The sequence below is a fragment of the Cryptotermes secundus genome, unplaced genomic scaffold (genome assembly GCF_002891405.2).
Source record: "Cryptotermes secundus unplaced genomic scaffold, Csec_1.0 scaffold1806, whole genome shotgun sequence".
Taxonomy (NCBI): domain Eukaryota; kingdom Metazoa; phylum Arthropoda; class Insecta; order Blattodea; family Kalotermitidae; genus Cryptotermes; species Cryptotermes secundus.
Genome location: NW_019743678.1, coordinates 236,171 through 254,645, shown reverse-complemented (window position 1 = coordinate 254,645; position 18,475 = coordinate 236,171). Strand labels below are relative to the sequence as shown.

Below are 18,475 nucleotides of genomic sequence, written 5' to 3'. Positions count from 1 at the left end.
GACTGTTATGAAGCTGAACTGTGCTGCTATCTAGTGACACATAGGAACACTATTACGTCCATTGTGACGTGTTTACTGACTCTCCCGCGTTTACTCTACTCAGGGAAAGTACCGGCTTTCAAGGGTTTCCATATGGCACAGTTCATAATAGAAAGAATAACATTACTCGTATCTTCTTAACGGGAACTGCAGTTCTCTGTCAGCGGTGGCCAAAACCGAGCCGCTGCTCTCATTCGACGCAACATTTTCAGACAGGTTCGCCATATCATTCGTTGCATGGAACAAAACTTTTTTGTAGTCTGTGTTTCTTCGTAAATTTACATGATAAATATAATAGATGTAACCGCGCCATAGCTCAAGCGGTTAGTCTTTCGCTTCCCACCGCGGCGGCCCGGGTTCGATTCCGGGTCTGATCAAGTGGGATTTGTGGTGGACAAAGTGGCGCTGGGGCAGGTTTTCTCCGAGTACTTCGGTTTCCCCTGCCAATCTTCATTCCACCAATTGCTCCACAATCACCCTCACCTATCATCTGGGGCTGGCACAATAGGCCAGAAGTGGCCGCAGTACAAGGGACTTAGTCCCACCCCACTAGCAATAATAAAAATAGTCGGCACTGTACACTTTGACCTTTCCGGCATGGGTGACCCTCCTGGTAGTTAAACTACCGCTGGCATAGCTCTCTTGGTTACAGAGTCACGCAAGCCCCACCACCACGACAAGGTGGAGACACCTTTGGGGGAATCTATTACCGTATTTACGCATGTATAGGCCGCGTGCGTGTATAGGCCGCAGCACAATTTTCAGACAGAAAATATAGAAAAAACAATTTTCTTGGAATATTATTTCAGGAGTAGAACACTCTGTATTACTAATTATGAATATATTTTTTTAAAATGAAGTGTGATTTCGAATATAAGCCGCACCCCAGTTTTCCTCTTGAATTTTTGGCAAAAAATGTGCGGCCTATACATGCGTAAATAAGGTATTTACTTTTTTAAATATTTGATTAAACACAATGTGCACTATGATTTAGAAAAATATCTCACGAAACCCATAAAGCTCAAATAGTTTTTTTGTAGGATGTAGTGGTTGAGCATGTGGTATAGTAAAGGTAAAGTTGTCTCTGTGTTTAACCAATTAAGAACTACGCGATGGAGGCGTATGGGGGAGTGGAAGTACAGATCCACATTTTCTTGACCTCGGAACTAGTTGAAGGTGAGTGGTCAGCTCCATGGTACCCATTGGATAGGAGGCTGCGTGGGCCCCAGAGCCGGTCTGGAGAACGTGGAGTAGAGAGAAAGCTTGCCCCTACGTTGACTCGAACTCCGACCCCTCGGTCGTCCAGCTCGTAGCCAGTCGCTATACCGACTGCGCTATCCCGGCTCGTAGCGGTTAAGAAAATGGGTGGGGGAAATTTTTTCATTCTTTTGTTGAATTAATAGTGTCTCTCTGGTCACAACGTTGTAAATGAAGACTTGTATTTAGTGAGACTCAAAGTTTTACCTGTAATAGACAACCTATGTTATCACTGTTCATTTGTTAATTCTGTACATGATTTAGTTCAGTATCTGTATATTGTATTATATAGACTATAGACCACATTTAATGTGTTAAGTATTCGGGTGGATAAAGCAAATGTGTACATTTATATAAATTAAATAATATAAGAAATCTGACAGTGGTTTATAAGACCTGAAAATATGTACAAGAATTTTCTTATAGTTCGTTGTTATTCATATGTAAATACATGTTGAACTAATTACGTGTTCTTTATATAATAAAAACTACTTGAAGTACAACACAGTTGATCACTTCCATGATATTTCAATGGCTTCCCTTCGTCTAGGTGAGTGGTAAAAGCAAATAACTACTGTAATTAAACGAATATGAAGTTTCGTACTGAGGGAATTGCATTCCAAGTTATTGCAATAATTTAAGATTGATTCATATCCATAAATTATAACCATTACTGAAAATTGCACTTCATCAATTTTTTTTTTCAAAAATTGCTTTTCTTACACAACTTTTATACCACGTAATATTATGGCAGATTTTCTCGAAGTGAGAACTGTGGAGCCAGAGAAAGGCCGTTACTAGCCAACGGCTCTGAAATATCAATTATTTCTAGGCAACGGCCGCGAAACAGACAACGGAACGACGTACGTTGCTAGGCAGCAGATTCTTAATAAGCAAGAATAGACGGCCGCTGCTAAGGAACAGCTCGGTAAACACATTCCCGGGAAACGGATACGCATGCAACTGAGGTATGGTGTTTTCTGCGCGCGCCGTGCCGAGGAGTTATAAGGAAGATAGTTGGCGCAACCAAGTCAGTTGTGTACGGGAGTCTCAAGAAAAGAGTCTGTGACAGTCTGAGAAGAGAAGACTAGAAGGTTTGTGTGAAATGGTCTCCAGCCTGGGAACCAGTCACTTTAAAGCAAGTCTGTGAAAAGAGGCAGTTGGATGGGAGCTGCCGTTCAAACAAGACTTGAGCCCGGAAGCAATGGATTAGACATTGTTAGAAGCCGCTATCGGGCAACTACTAGTGAAGATATTGCGGGCTGGAAAACAGTTGTAAGGTGTGGAAATCAGCGATGGCACTATAATTAAATGTAGTTCTGTGTCGTATGTTAAAGCGGTCAATAAATCCAATATCAAATCCAAACCCCGTCGAGAGTCACTCTAACACGCGATAATATATAGACGTACAATATTAATTTGAAGTAGACATAAAATATATCAGAGTTTATGAAAATGGACGCAGAAGGTACCTACGAAACTTTGTAAACCACATACCAGAAAGGTGTCACAACCCAGAAAGGTCAATTATTGAAATCCTCAGTAAGTTGGGAAGCTCGAATCTCACATGTATCTCCATCAAACACAACACAACGCGTTCACCACACAACACGTTCACCTCCCAACAAGATGGCTCGTGACATGTTTGGAAGAGGCTCAGTTCGAGTCTCATTCGGGACACTTGACTATCCTGACGAAAAGGGTAATGCCAGCAGACGTTTCGGATGAATATCACCTCCATGTTACTCTTCGCCCACTGAAGACAGAGGCGACATATTCCTCCGAAACGTCGGTCTCTCCGTACTGTACGTCGTCAAAGAAAAAGAAGACGTACTTCTCATATTCACTGCTCTGAATTCTGGTTAAAGTCTGAATATTACTTCGTAATAGGCTATGCCAGATTACTTGTAAACGATTTTCAGTTTATCATTTATTAATCATTTGACGCTGTATACTGAGCTACCGATAGCGTCGTCAAATAAATTATAATTAACAAAATAGACGCATAGTAATAAATAATATATTCTCTTTTATTTTTACATTTCAATTATAGTGTAATTTCAACAGTTGATTGAATATTAGAAACCAGGGTATAACATATTTCGAATAATCCGAAGTAGTGAACGATTTCGATTAATCTAAATATGTAATTCCATAAAGAAAGCAGTCTTCTGGGATTTGGCACCGTGTATATGTGGTGTTAACCGACGTTTCGGAGGAACGTATCGCCTCCATCTTCAGGGTAGAAGGAAACATTTTTTCTNAAATATTACACAATAATTTACGAAAACTCCGCTATTTTGTGTTCTGATAGGTACACGTGACTATAGTAAACGTTCCGATAGGTCTATGTATGTCAAGGTTACTCCAAATTGGGAGTCCCCCTTACCGCTCTTCTTACATGGAGGTAATATAGGCCAATTCAGTGCATTATGATGTCAGTAAAACGCGATTTGTAAGATTCTAGCATATACGCCACTCAGCATTTCCTGATTCGTGAATATAAAACACTTAAACACTTTAAATAGTATTATCTGTGTCACCACAAAAACTTACACCGAGCTCTGTAATTAGCCAGCTAATATTCGCAGTTCCGATATGTCTGTTTTAGTATTATTTTCCCAATTATGGTCACATTTCTCTGGTTATCTCTCCCGAAGTGATATGCTAATCAAATATATTGCTTAGTTAAAACCAATTCAACAAGCGTAAATTTAATCAACTATAATACAATATATAAAATTACAAAATTAAAAAATATATTTAATTATGAGGGCTAGATGATTACTCCTGCGTTTAACTAAAGAAGTCAATAAACTCCTCTACTGACGCACTTCGAAATAACTGAATGATTGAGCACAAACACAAACACAAACACAATTCCTACACTAAAGAAATGGGTACAGTGTGGCCCAACAATTTTTAAACTTTGCAGCACCACCAATGTAATTTCGCTGGGAATATTGTGTTCTGTTTGAATTTATTCTCATTTATGTATGAATAATTTAAACATTTAAAACACAACGATCTCAATATATACCACCTCATTGTGTATTACAAAACTTTACATTTTTTCATCGTAGTATTTACAGAATACACGATTCTACAATAAACGCGGGGCATTTGACTGAACAGCATTCAGCGATTTTTTTTTGCCATGGTAACACAGTTAATGTTCCGTGACATAGGAACTGAATTTTTGCGTATTATTTAGAAAAACTTAAAGTAAATATTGCTATGTTTCCCAAGTTCCACGCTGTTACTGCATGCTTAATATGAAATTTTCTAAAGTTATATTAATTAAATTAAATCCTTTTATGGTAAAATCCACCAAATTTTATTTAAAAAGTATAGCAATTTGTCATTATTTCAGAAAATAAAGATTTCTCGACCCTTACCTCAAACCACTGCTTCTAACCTTTCTGTCTCCACTTTCATACTGTTCAGAAGGACAAATGGGCGAAGCCTGGGTACCTTCTAACAGAATGATGCTCACTTCCCACACGAAATAAAATATCACTCACTTCTCTCACAACTTATCATTTGCACCTATTAGTCTATTATTCTTGCTTACTTTTCGTTCTTCTTTAGGCATCGATGCATTAAAGGAGAAAATGTTGCACCTTTTAGTCCCTAGATCAGAGGTCCTTAGTCTTTCTTCGATTTGAATGCATGAAGCAGGAATATCAGCTTTTCTTGCTACATACATGCAAATTTTACTACCTATATAAAGGCTACGGAAAGAGGTGCCACCAGTGGTAGGGATAACAGCGTTCGAAGCTTACCACACTCGGCCTGCTGTTGTATTTTATTCAGACACCCTCTAGTCTAAAGATCTCTTTTCGGACTATGAGACGTGTCAATTGGTTGAATTACTAACATTTCAGTAACAATCCCTGTCCCCATAACCAGGGCCTGATGTCTTTGAAATGTCAGTAATCAATTGACACGGTTGATAGCTCGAGGAGATATCATTAACTCTAACCGCTGCGAAATTTAATGTCTTACACTCTAATAGCCTACATCAACCAACCCAATTCCATGGTCTGTAGAGAACGTGGTGACGTGATTATCACTAACAATATTCATGTAGATGGCATGCGCAGACGACTGGAGGGGGGGATATAGAGGGGTAAACGTAATAGTTATAGCAGGATATGGGAGATTTATCCATACGGCTCCTTTCCGTGGCCTGACTGTAAACAATTGAAACGGGTTGAGCCCTACTTGAGTGTGTGTCAGCCTTAGTTATCCGCGTTTTCGCATATCCGCAGTTTCATCTCAATATCATGAGGAGTAACAGTACCTTATTTCAGCCATTGTAGTAGCTGCTGAGCATGCGCAGCAAGTTGCGCGCGCAGTTAGCCTGACCCTCCCCACCATTTTGAACCAACCATGTCGTTTTCTAATCGTTCAGTGCGTTTTGAATTTTGCGCATTTTCGATATACGAAGCAACTTTCAGGAACGCGAAGCCTGGATATGAGTCACCTGCACACTGTTTATGTACGTATCACGGTTATTATAAAAAAATACCTTACGGAAATGTTTCCTAACCTGTGGTTCTGTAACAAAGTATGAGAAACATTTTTCAGTGGTTTTGCGTCCAAATTCAATTTGAAACAAACAATATTCAAAGTCTGCAATGTAATAATTCATTTCCTTCATCAGTAATCTGTCAGACGACAGGTCCACAGTCTCTTCCAAAACAGTTCCTCCACTTAATGCGATCTAGAGCTTTCTCCTTCAAATAAAAATATCCTCTTCTGTTCCCAAGGTCATCCAGCATCTTCTTACGTTTATTTCCTCGTCTTCTGGATCTCGCATATATGGTGTCTCTGTTTTTGGAAAGAGACTATCCAGGGAAAGTGATAATGTGGTAGTTTTTCCATTTGCTTTCCACATCGCAGTACAACAGCCGTTCAAACCACTCTGGTCACGCCTGTTGCTATACGAACTTGAGCATCATTTGCTCTGTGCTTCAAGTCGCTGCTGATGACGCTGCTTCCGGCATCAGTTTTTGGTTTTTGGTGTCTCTCTTCGTCTGATGCCTACCCTTTGACCTGTCCAACAAGGGAGGCCCTGCCAGTAGCTACGCTACCGCTGGTAGAGCTCTCAGGGTCCTTGGCATACCCTTTCTATTGTGATATTTTAGTTGTGGTTGTCCGCCCAAAAATGAAAGTGGCATGTTTCTCTGAAACTTTGGTATCCTTCTACCAGGCTATACTGTCTCCATCTTCAGAGTGGTCCACCCAGAAAATGAATGCTGCAATTTCCTCTGAAATGGCGGAAAATTTATATCAAACTGTATAATCTCTAATTTCTTCTTACTGAAAACCGTCACAACATAACAATCAATATTACGTATAAGTAGCCCTAGGAGATAATTTTGTTACACTTTTCGGCCTTCAAAAGGCCATCATCAGGCATTGTATGCACTTTGAAGTTTAGTACTGTATACTATATTTGACATGTAATTCAATAACGAAAATTTTAATTTATTTGCCTGATGATGATCTTTAGAAGGCCGAAACATGTAACAAGAGCTTCTCCTAGAGCTACTTACAATTAATATTGATTGCTGTGTTGTAACGGTTTTTAGTAAGATATAATATATGATACGAAACAGGATGCATTTATTGAAAACTGTACAATCTCTATTATGAGGGTATTTCACCCTAAAAGCAGAGCCAGCGGAGAGTTCTGAAACGGTAACTTTTTACCAGACTGTACGGTCTCCATCTTCAGAGTGGTCCCCATCATGCTGGATGCAGGAAATTCTTTCCATACGTTCATAATACTCTATTACATTACTCTATTACTCTATTCTACACGGTGTCACTACCCAGAAGTCAGAAAGCTGCAATTAATTTCCTTTTGGTACGTTTAGTTTCTATATTAGTGGTACTGGCTAGGTTAGAAGGCAGATCATTTGAATTCCAGGTAAGAGTAACCACCACGCTGGTTTAATACTAAGCAATAGACAGGTTCCTCTGTAGACAGAAAATCAGAAAATTGCTGTAGGAAATAAATATTATAAAAACCACGACAGGATGTATTTTTTTATATCTCAACTCCCAAATACAAAGATGTGGAAAACTTCAGAATCAATACCAACTTAATTTCAAACAACTCTGTAAACAGTTACAAATATTTAAAAAAATGTTTACAAAATAATTTGAGGTCAAATACAGCCAAATGATATTCGTGTGTTCCATGAGGCTTTATTACAAATCGTTCACAATTGCTAGACCGAAGAAATTACCGTGTTTTATCAGGGATAGAAATGGGGGTAGATGCGGGTAGAAGCCATCTATCTAGCCCAAACAATTCACCTAGCCCGGATCGAACTACTTCTGAACTGGAGGGTCCACCTAGTTCTGAACTGGAGCGCTCATTTAATTCTAAACTGAAGCATCCGACTAGTTCCGAAAGGTATCTTCTATCTAGTTCTGAATTGGAGCATCTGCCTAGTTTTGAACTGGAGCATCCACCTAGTTCTGAACTGGAGAGTCTACCTAGTTCTGAACTGAAGAATCTAAACTGTTCTGAACAGGAGCATGTAACTAGTTCTGAATAGAAGCATCTACCTAGTTCTGAATAGGAGCATGTAACTAGTTCTGAACTGTAGCATCCACCTAGTTCTGAACTTCAGCGCCCATCTCATCCTGAACTGAAGCATTCAACTATATATCTGAAAGGTGCAGTCTTCCTAATTATGAAGGTGAACACATGTAGTTCCTAACTGAAGCATTCACCTAGTTTTGGGTTTCGGGTTTTGCTTAATTCTGAAAAGGTGGGTCTGTCCAATTCTCTTTTGCGGAATCTACCTCGTTCTGAGAAGCCAGCTATATCCCTGACATTAACAACANTAGTTCTGAACAGGAACATCTACCTAGTTCTGAACAGGAACATCTACCTAGTTCTGAACAGGAGCAACTACCTAGTTCTGAACAGGAGCATGTAACTAGTTCTGAACTGTAGCATCCACCTAATTCTGAACTTCAGCGCCCATCTAATCCTGAACTGAAGCATTCAACTATATATCTGAAAGGTGCAGTCTTCCTAATTATGAAGGTGAAAACACATGTAGTTCCTAACTGAAGCATTCACCTAGTTTTGGGTTTGAGGTTGTGCTTAATTCTGAAAAGGTGGGTCTGTCCAATTCTCTTTTGCGGAATCTACCTCGTTCTGAGAAGTCAGCTCTATCCCTGACATTAACAACACATAATCGACGTGTCTTGAAGTCTTGTGGGCGAAAATTGATCAACATTGCCAACGTGACACATAAATCAGTGTGAGTGAGAACACCAAAAGATTTCTGAACTGTGTAAAGTTACGTCACATGAACACGTTACTGAGAGTGACAGTCTTATTTCTGTCACCAGATACGCCTAGCGTAACGTTTCTATTTGCTTCATCTTGTTCAAACCTCGACTGTGATTTACCTGGGAATCTGTTAACTCTCCTGTTCTTAATACCGATCTGCTCATTATGTATGATATCACTTATGTCTGATATCGATAGCTTATCCTTCATATCGTCGGATTTATGCAGGTACGCTTTGTTGTCGTAAGTGACCACAGCCCTNGCCGGTCACGGTAGCCGAACGGTCTAAGGCGTGCACTGTCTTCGCTCGCTCGGAAGCCGGGATCGTGGGTTCGGATCCCACTCAGGGCATGGATGTTTGTGTGCGTTTTTCTGTGTTTGTGTACAGGTAGAGGCCTTGCGACGAGCTGATCACCGACCGAATGTTTAAGATCTAGTAAACCGAAGTGAAACGAGAGTTTCATGGAGGTAGGCCTAGGCCTAAATTGGGGCTGTAGCGCCACAGGAGAAAAAAAAAGTATGTTTTTTTGTTTTTCTTGATTCTTGTAAATAAACGAACACAAGCACGTCCCATTTTAGAAATTTATATGTTTAGATTTGCACTGTGTGCCTTGATTATTCTATGTACTTTGTACCGAAGTGAAACGAGAGTTTCTAGTCTTTCCTTGTCCGTATCAGTGTAAGTTCCACTGCCACCGGGGGAATACCCAATCGAAGTAAAATACTACTACTACTACTACTACTAATAATAATAATAATAATAATAATAATTCAATTCAATTCGTATTTATTTACGTGCAAACCTAACAGCACAGAGACCAATTACAAAGTTAGCACTAGTATATAGAAACACACAAAATAACTAAAACAAAATGCAAAATAAGACAGTCTATATAATGATAGTGATTAATAATAATTCCAAGAAAAATTAAAGTTAGCATTAGCAGGTGAGAAAAATAAAATAAGTAAATTTCCAAAGGTTATGTTGTTATGTGGCGAGAAAGGGCAATACACGTACATACACATATATAAATTAATAATCCAATTAATTTAATTCGTGTTTATTTACGTGCAAACTTAACAGCACAGAGGCCAATTACAAAGTTAGCACGAACAGAGAGAAATACACAAAAATAACTAAAAAAAACAAAATACAAAATATGATAGTCTATATTAATTAATAATAATAATAATAATAAAATAGAAACTAGTTTTTCATGATTTTAGAGAAGCAAATAAAAAAAAGATAAAGCTATCCCTGTAATAGGCCTTGGATGCCCACAGGTTTGTGAGACGTCGAGGCTTCCACATTTCCTTAATAATCGGTTCACACGTGGTGGTGCCAGCCTTACACACCGGTCGCTCTACATCCGCAGAAGATTCCTGGTACCCATTTCTGTTAGAGGCTGAGTCGACCCCTTGGCCATAGTGCGGCTAGAAGGGTTCGGTACATTGAAAAAAAATCCACCTCATCGGGACACGATCCCGTGACCTTCCGGCTTGTAGCATAGTGCCTCAAGCAACTACGCTACCGCGCGAGGTTTTCCTGCCCTAGTCAAGCTATGACTATCCGAGAAATACAAAGTTTCTGGGGCTGCCAATCTCGTGTATCACACTGAACGAATTTACATACTCTAGAGGTAAAGAAAGAACCCGTGTTACTTTTGGAAACTTACCTCTTCAGCCCATAAAAGGGGGAAGAGCCCCTCGGACACGTTATGTAGGACGCTCATTTCTTCCATCTGAGTAAGAAACATATTCAGCTGAATCCTCTTGGATCCTCGTAGGACGACACCAGTTTGCTGAATATTAGAATGGTCAGTAACATTAGAAATAGATGCGAGGAAACCAAAATTCGTGATGCTTTGGCAAACATTTTCCGGGAAGATGGATTGGATTGGTCCAATTTCTTGGCCCCCAAGATCACCTGACATAACCCCACTGGACTTTTTCCACTGGGGATATGTCAAAGACAGTGTTTATAAGAGGCAGGTGAGAGACATCGACCAATTAAAAACCAGAGTAAGAGAGGCAATAACCACTGTGGATGTCGGTATGCTTGCCCGAACCTGGCAAGAAATCGAATATCGTCTTGATATTTTAAGTACAACAAATGGAGCACATGTACAAATTTATTAACAATAGACACAAAATTTTTGAGTTTCTCAATTCAACAATGTAACCAGTTTATTTCTATCTTCGTTATTTTCCGAATTATTAAAGATCAAAATGTGTCAGAGCTTTTGTAGAGACTATGTATTTTTACGATCAGGTTTAAATTTGCTACAGAGAAAATATTCCTTTCCTATTTCCATCACTTCTAAAGAAGCTGTGAGTTACAGCCAACGTCTGCTAAAAGGAAGGAAGTGGGTGCCTCTGTAACCGGGGAAATCCTTGTTTCTCCACACTCGATCATACTTTCAGTTCGAATGTCACTTTGGAAGGGAAAGAGCTTTCGGATCTGTGGATTTCACATAAAATTTGTGCTACTGTCTTCTAGTTATGGTATCATGAAGTATGATAGGCTATTACCAACATTCTGCACCCATTTTTAGGGAAGAAGTTTATTCGTCAAAGCTGAGGATGAAAGATATATTATTATCAAAGTTCCAGAGGAAATACATTCATTCATCAGTAATCTGTCAGACGACAGGTCCACAGTCTCTTCCAAAACAGTTCCTCCATTTAATGCGATCTAGAGCTTTCTCCTTCAAATAAAAATATCCTCTTCTGTCCCCAAGGTCATCCAGCATCTTCTTACGTCTTCTTCCTCGTCTTCTGGGCACTTTATCCGCCTCTCCGGTTTGTTTTGTCTCCAGAGGAAACATCTCGCATACATGGTATCTCTGTTTTTGGAAAAAGACTATCCAGGAAAAGTGATAATTTGGTAGTTTTTCCATTTGCTTTCCACATCGCAGTACAACAGCCGTTCAAACCGCTCTGGTCACGCCTGTTGCTATACGAACTTGAACCATCTCGAGCATCATTTGCTCTGTGCTTCAAGTCGCTGCTGATGACTCTGCTTCCGGCATCAGGAAATTATTGTCTCAATATTCAGAATTGAAATCAGTTATTCTATGCTCTATAAGTATTGTTATCAAAATTTATATTGTCTCAAGCTTCAGGGTAGAAATCTATTTTTCAGTTTTGATGAGAGAGAGTGTATGATTATGAAAAATTAGAAAGAACTCAAGAGTTTCAATTGTCAGCAGAGACGTGTAGAATTTTACAGTAAAGTCTGAACAGGTTATCTACCAGTAATGATCTAGACTTCTATCCTGGAGATGCTGATACAAATATCGTCTGTGATCTATGATCTCCTGGCTAAGGTCTTTTGTAGTTTGCCAAGATTATACCTATTTTAGGCCAAAACCTATTAATTTCAGACCCTTTTAAATTCATGATTAATATATTATCCTACCATTCGATGTTACATATTCCGCGAAACTGAATAGGTCGTAAAATAGTCCACTAAACCAATAGACTGAAGACAGAGACACGAATGTCCTTCGTTTTATTAGTAAACACACACCAGGTTACACGGTGTCATAAGCCAGAAAATGGTAACACGACGGGTCTAAAACGTTAAATCTCATTTAACACACACTTCTTCTGGGCGCAAGGATATGGACTCTACATGTTGTGCTGTCCTGTGTAGGTAAGGACATTGCTATGGGCCAGTCCTCTGTTTAGAGTCCTGCCATTCTTTTGCGTTATTTATTATTTCAGAATTACGGGTAGGTCTAATTCTTAATCAAATAGATTACAGACACTAAGGGCTGGAACACACACAGCGACATCGGTCGTACGGTTCATGTCGCATCAAGTGGTAGAATATAAAGTGTAGTCTTAGCTTTCATACGTTACGACACGCGACATCTACCGTACGACAGTCGGAGAGCAAAGAAATGTATTTTGTCGCTCTTGTGTGAAAAGGAGGTCGTACGGCAAAAATTCGTACGACATTTTTTCGTACGACAGATGTCGTTGTGTGTGTTCCTAGCATAAGAAGTGAAACTAATGAACATATTTTAGCAGCTCTGTTCTGTAGCATTGTGTACGAGAGCCAGGCTTACTTGTACAGAAGTCTGTGTACTCGTACTTACTGGTTCAATGTAAATGAAGGTCTCATGCTTCTCCCTGTCTGGATTCAAACCCTGGACGTAGGACTGGTATTCCGTGGAAGCGTTGTAAAAATGAGGGGAGGATACGATCACAGACACACCTAAGGGCAGAGAGAGAGAGCGAGACAGAGGGGTCAGTTAGAATCTTCAAACGTTCTTTCGCACAAAGTGAACGCGTGTAGGAGAGGATGTGTACTTCCATTTGTTTGGGTATTTCATCTCCGAACGTACGAAACGAATTTCGATGAAATTTGGCACTGCGGGTCTCCGGTCTGAATAAAAAGCAATTTCAGGAAGATAAATTTTGTTCGTTTCTAACTAAAATTCCTACCGCCCTTGCTTTATATGAATATAAATTGTAATGTAATGAATTTTTGTTGTAAAAAAACATGTGTAGTGTAGATTTAAATATATATTTAACGGACCATTGTCTGGGGGCAGGCGCTGGCGTAGTTAGTTGAGGCACTATGCTACAAACCGGAAGGTCGCGTGTTCGAATCCCGATGAGGTGAACTTTTCAGTTTACCTAGTTCTTCCAGCCGCACTATGGCCCCGAGGTCGGCTAAGCCTCTAACAGAAATGAGTATCAGAAATCTTCCTGGGGGTAAAGTGCAGCTGGGCATTAGGCTGGCTATTATTTTTTATTGCTAGTGAGGTGGGACTGAGCCCCTTGTACTGCGGCCACTTCTGGCCTATTGTACCAGCCCCAGATGATAGGTGAGGGTGATTGTGGAGCAATGGTGGAATGAAGAGTGGCAGGGGAAACCGAAGTACTCGGAGAAAACCTGCCCCAGCGCCACTTTGTCCACCACAAATCCCACTTGACCAGACCCGGGATCGAACCCTGGCTGCCGCGGTGAGAAGCCAGCGACTAACCGCTTGAGCTATGGCGCGGCCACTATTAGGCTGGCTAACTTAACGCCATCTGTGAGCCGACAGTCTAAAGAAAATGTGGAAGCCTCGACGTCTCACAGCCCTATGGCCTTCACGGCCTGTTACGGGAATAGCTTTACCTTTAATTGCCTGAGTCATATAAACTAATGCATAATAATAACATAATAAATAGGCTTTGATATTTATTTAATAACCTACAAGATCTGCTAGCGGAGCCGGGATAGCCCAGTTGGTATAGCGAAGGGCTAGAGGCTGGATGGTAACAGTTCGATTCCTGGCGGGGACAAGAAATTCTTCTTTACTCCATAGCTTCCAGACCGTCTCTGGTGCCTACACAGTCTCCTACACTACAGGCACCGGGAGCGAACCCACCGGGGGGAAAACGACGGTTGTGTGGAGCTGACCGCTTACTTGCATCTACTGCCAAGGTAAAAAATTGTGGAACTATACCTCCACTCCCCATGTATCTTCATGGTATCGTGTTTAATTAAGCACAAGGACAACTTTACATTTTACGAGACTTGATAGACCGGTATATACCACGCTGAGTGTCCGTCTCGAAACGTTTCTGACTCAAATAAGCCAGTCCAAAGCTAGCTAAGTTTATCACTGACAGCATAGAAGTCTGAGCGAGTTGACGCAGCGGTATAGTTCTATACTCATGTTAGGGAGCTCAATATTTCGAATCTCGACTAACAAGGGAATGGTCCGATCCGACATGTCGAAACCTACCCTGATTTTTTTTTTCACTGCAAGAGTACACACAACAAAATCCACTGTCAAAAATTTAGCTGCTAATACGCACTGCAATTATTTTTTAAAAATTGCCGAAGTTACTAATTTTTTGTGTACGCGGAGCGGCTTGTACCAGAGGTTTGTACAACCCCAGCTGTGTACTTGTCAGATTACAATGCATTTGTGCCCTGCTGTCACTCTACTAGTGCACCGGAAGCCTAGGTTGTGAGTCAGCTGTCTTGCGTGTTGCGTACTGCTCTGTTCTGCTAGGGGTGAACATTTCTCCAAGGGTCTGGCAGGCTATAATATTGACCATGTTCAGCAATTTTTAAAAAATAATTGCAGTGCGTATTAGCAGCTAAAATTTTGACAGGGGATTTTGTTGTGTGTACTCATACAGTGAAAAAAAAAATCAGGGCAGGATTCGACATGTCGGATCGGACCATTCCCTTGTAAGACACAGGTCATTTTGAGTACGGCTATTCGTGGCCTCCTCAGTTAAAATAACAGTGTACATGAGTTTCTAACTGAAATGTTAATAGCCGAAATTCTGCCCCTAGGCGATTTTCAGATCAAGAATATTATCTGGGCAATTTTCGACATTAATGATCTCCCCTGGACAGTTGTAGAGGTGAAGAATCTTTACCAATTTGTAGAGCTCTAAACAAGATCTAAAATTTCTGACCAAATTACATTAATAAAATTATTGAGTTTTTGGATTCAACTGAGTAGGCTTTTACTTGAGGACTTAGGTACGAATACAATCCAGCTATAGAGGTTAAGGATCTTACCTTGACAGTTGAAGACGTCAAGGACTCCAGATTTAAGGCATTGTGGCGGTTCGTCTTCTATATGTTCGCAGAAACAAATGTTGGGCGGATAATCTGCTGCAGCCTTCAAGTTGAGGGGGCTTCCAGGGAAGTACATCATCCGTACTCCTCTCCACGTCACATAGGAGTCAAATTCGGCGTACATAGACCTGAAGAAGTAGTAAATATTTGAACATATATCAGAAATAGGTTGGACAGGTATAGCTCTAAGGCTATAGACATATATTATGAAATTGTTCGAATATAAGCCGACGTATCGCCTATCCTGACTGCAACATTTTTTGGTTTTCTTCTGTTACGCCAGGAAATTTCCGGGAAAATATCTTGATTACACCACCACCGTTTCCTTCCAAATCCTTCAACTTCAACCTCAGTTATTACATAGGCTTAGTATATTTAATAACGACACTAATTCACTCACTCACTCACGGAGCTGAGCCCTTCTGGAGGAGCCGCCAATTCAGCAGCTACTCAAGAATTTACCAGCATTTTATGGAACCCGAAAGTTTATTACCGTGTTCACAAGAGCCCTCCACTGGTCCCTAACCTGAGTCAGATCTGTCAAATCCATACCATCCCATCCTATTTCTCTAAGATCCATTCTAATATTGTCCACCCACCTACGCGTTGGCCTTCCCTGTGGTCTCTTTCCTTCTGGCTTTCCCACCAATATCCTATACGCATTCCTCTTCTCCCCCATTCATGCTACATGACCTTCCCACCTAATCCTCCTTGACTTGATCATTCTAATTATACTTGCAGAAGGGTACAAGTTATGAAGCTCCTCATTATGCAGTTTTCTCCAACCTCCTGTCACTTCCTCTCTCTTCGGTCTAAATAATCTCTAGTTTCGTGTTCCCAGTAGCCAGCTGCTAATTGCTATTTGCATTCAGTCGAATACAGTCAACATGGATATCTCAGCGTTTATATCGACTGGCTACGGGCTTGACGGCCGAGGGATCAGAGTTCGAATCCCGATAGGGGCAAGAGTTTTCTCATGTCCACGTCGTTCAGATCGGTTCTGAAGCCTAACCAGCCTCCTATCGAATGGGCTCCTACTCCGGGGGTTAGAGCGGCCGAGAGGTGAAGCTGTCTACTCACATAGCAAGTACAGGCGAGGTCAACAGTACCTGTATCAACATATCTACTCCCCCATAGGCCTTCGTGGGGTAGTGCTTAATTAGTTAAGCACAGGGAGATCTTTGTGCTTTTATCCTACCAGTATTGTCAATATGACACTCTATTCTTATGAGATCTATTTTATTATTATCTTCCCCTCTTTGTCAATGTTTTCTAAGCTGTAAGCCGATTGTGTAGAGATAATGTGGAAGCCTCGACGTCTCACAACCGTATGGGTCTCCACAGCCTGTTATACAGGGATAGTTTTATCTTCTTTATCTTCAAATTTACCAATTTCTCCATCATTTCCTGGCACCTCTCTCAATGCCTGTTGATTCTCCTGCAACTTCAGTAAGTAACCACGAGTATAAAGGTATATTATGAAATGTGACCTAGTACCTGCAGAGGTCAGTCAAGAAGATGACGACCTTGTCGTGGGAAGACTGGAAGGGCGGGAAGATGGTAGAGTCGGTTCCGTCTATACGATTGCAGAACTCTCCATCCCAGTTTGTCAAGTTACTCTGGCCTTTCCAAGCAATTATTCGGCCCAGCTTTCTGTAATCCTCTATTCCGCTATTTACACGGAATTGACCGTCGTTTGAATTGTTCTTCTGCAAAAGCGATACATGTTACACAAACTCTCATATGTTTTTTTTTTCCTTGGCACTACAGCCCCAGTGGGCCTAGGCCTACCTCCATGAACTTCTCCGTTCACTTCGGTTTTTCTAGATCTTACATATACGGTAGGACTCCTTGGGCGAGTGATCAGCTCGTCCCAAAACACAGAAATACGGACACAAACATCCATGCCCTGAGTGGGATTAGAACCCACGATCCCGGTTTCCAAGCGAGCGAAGACAGTGCGTGCCTTAGACCGCTCGGCTACCGTGACAGATCCTGCCAGTCTTCATTCCACCAAATCCTCCATCATCATAATCACCCGGGGCAGGCTACAATAGGTCAATCAGTGACCGCCGTGCCGAGTGGTCCCAGTTGGACTACACCAGCAACTAAGCGAATTTAAAAAAATTAGAAAACGGTAGACTTTCCGTTGCGTAATCATAAAAACAAATGCGCTCATGTAAAAATATTTTGTATATAGAGGAAAACGATATATTTTCATTTTTATTTCGGACTTTCTGCTGAGATTTCAGACTATAGAGATGCAGTTAGATTTAACTTACATGGCGGAAAAAGGCCAACTTGAAGATTCCCGGTTCGTACTCTGCTATTGTAACTGGCAGGCGAGGTTTCAGCATCTCACACGCCATTGAGGCTGTATCAGACATTGCTTTTGCTGTACAATTAACCACAGTTAGTCCGTCCCACAGCAGTTTCTTGACTGTGGCTGTCTGAAAAATATTATTCCACCCAATAAATATTTCCTTGAGAATATCTTCCATTGGCAGCCCGGAACCAATAGTTTTCTTGATCTTCTGAACCGTGCCCTGAGAACAAGAAGCAAGACGAACCATACTTTTTTGTATTACCTCGGTACATTTTACATAACTTACTCAATTCTTGGCCGCGCCATAGCTCAAGCGGTTACTCGCTGGCTTCCCATAGCGGCGGCAGGGTTCGATCTCGGGTCTGGTCAAGTGGGGTTTGTTGTAGACAAAGTGGCGCTGGGGCAGGTTTTCTCCGAGTACTTCAGTTTCCCCTGCCAATCTTCATTCTACCAATTGCTCCACAATCACCCTCACCTATCATCTGGGGCTGGTACAATAGGCCAGAAGTGGCCGCAGTATAAGGGACTTAGTCCCACCCCACTAGCAATAAAAAAAATACCCAGTTCTTTATAAGTCTATATACACATTTTTTGGAATACGGAAAGAAGGAAATGGTGGTTGAAAATATAATAATTAAAACTGGAAATATGAAAGAAAAGGGGGATATTTTTTTTTATTTCATATTGTAATTTTATTGAGTTATACCCCAAGAAAGTATATGCACTTATAATTTGGAAAAAAAAATAATGTAAACTTGGGATAGGACCATTAAGAAATAAGGTGATGATATGATAATCCACTAAAGATATCTCTTTCTGTTTCATTTTCAGAACTTCTCGGTTAGATTATGCTCAGTGAATTAACATCCATCTTGACGGCGTTGGGAAGTGACCACTCAGAGGGCCCCCAAGTTCCAAGCAG

General features: G+C 40.8%; 2 protein-coding genes across 2 annotated transcripts in view; both read right to left on the bottom strand.

Moving 5' to 3' along the window:
- LOC111874279 (zinc transporter 9) overlaps nt 1-5,304 on the bottom strand; it is a 97,179-nt gene extending 91,875 nt beyond the window's left edge. Inside the window, exon 1 of the mRNA XM_033755396.1 lies at nt 4,695-5,304. The gene's annotated coding sequence lies outside the window, so the exon portion shown is untranslated. The remainder of the gene's footprint in view (nt 1-4,694) is intronic.
- The window catches only part of LOC111874278 (sensory neuron membrane protein 2-like), a 29,943-nt gene continuing 16,592 nt past the window's right edge, over nt 5,125-18,475 (bottom strand). Inside the window, 6 exon segments of the mRNA XM_023869644.2 lie at nt 5,125-5,283; nt 10,300-10,425; nt 12,730-12,848; nt 15,168-15,355; nt 16,725-16,936; nt 17,510-17,773. Of these exon segments, the coding sequence (XP_023725412.1) occupies nt 5,125-5,283; nt 10,300-10,425; nt 12,730-12,848; nt 15,168-15,355; nt 16,725-16,936; nt 17,510-17,773 (1,068 nt within the window).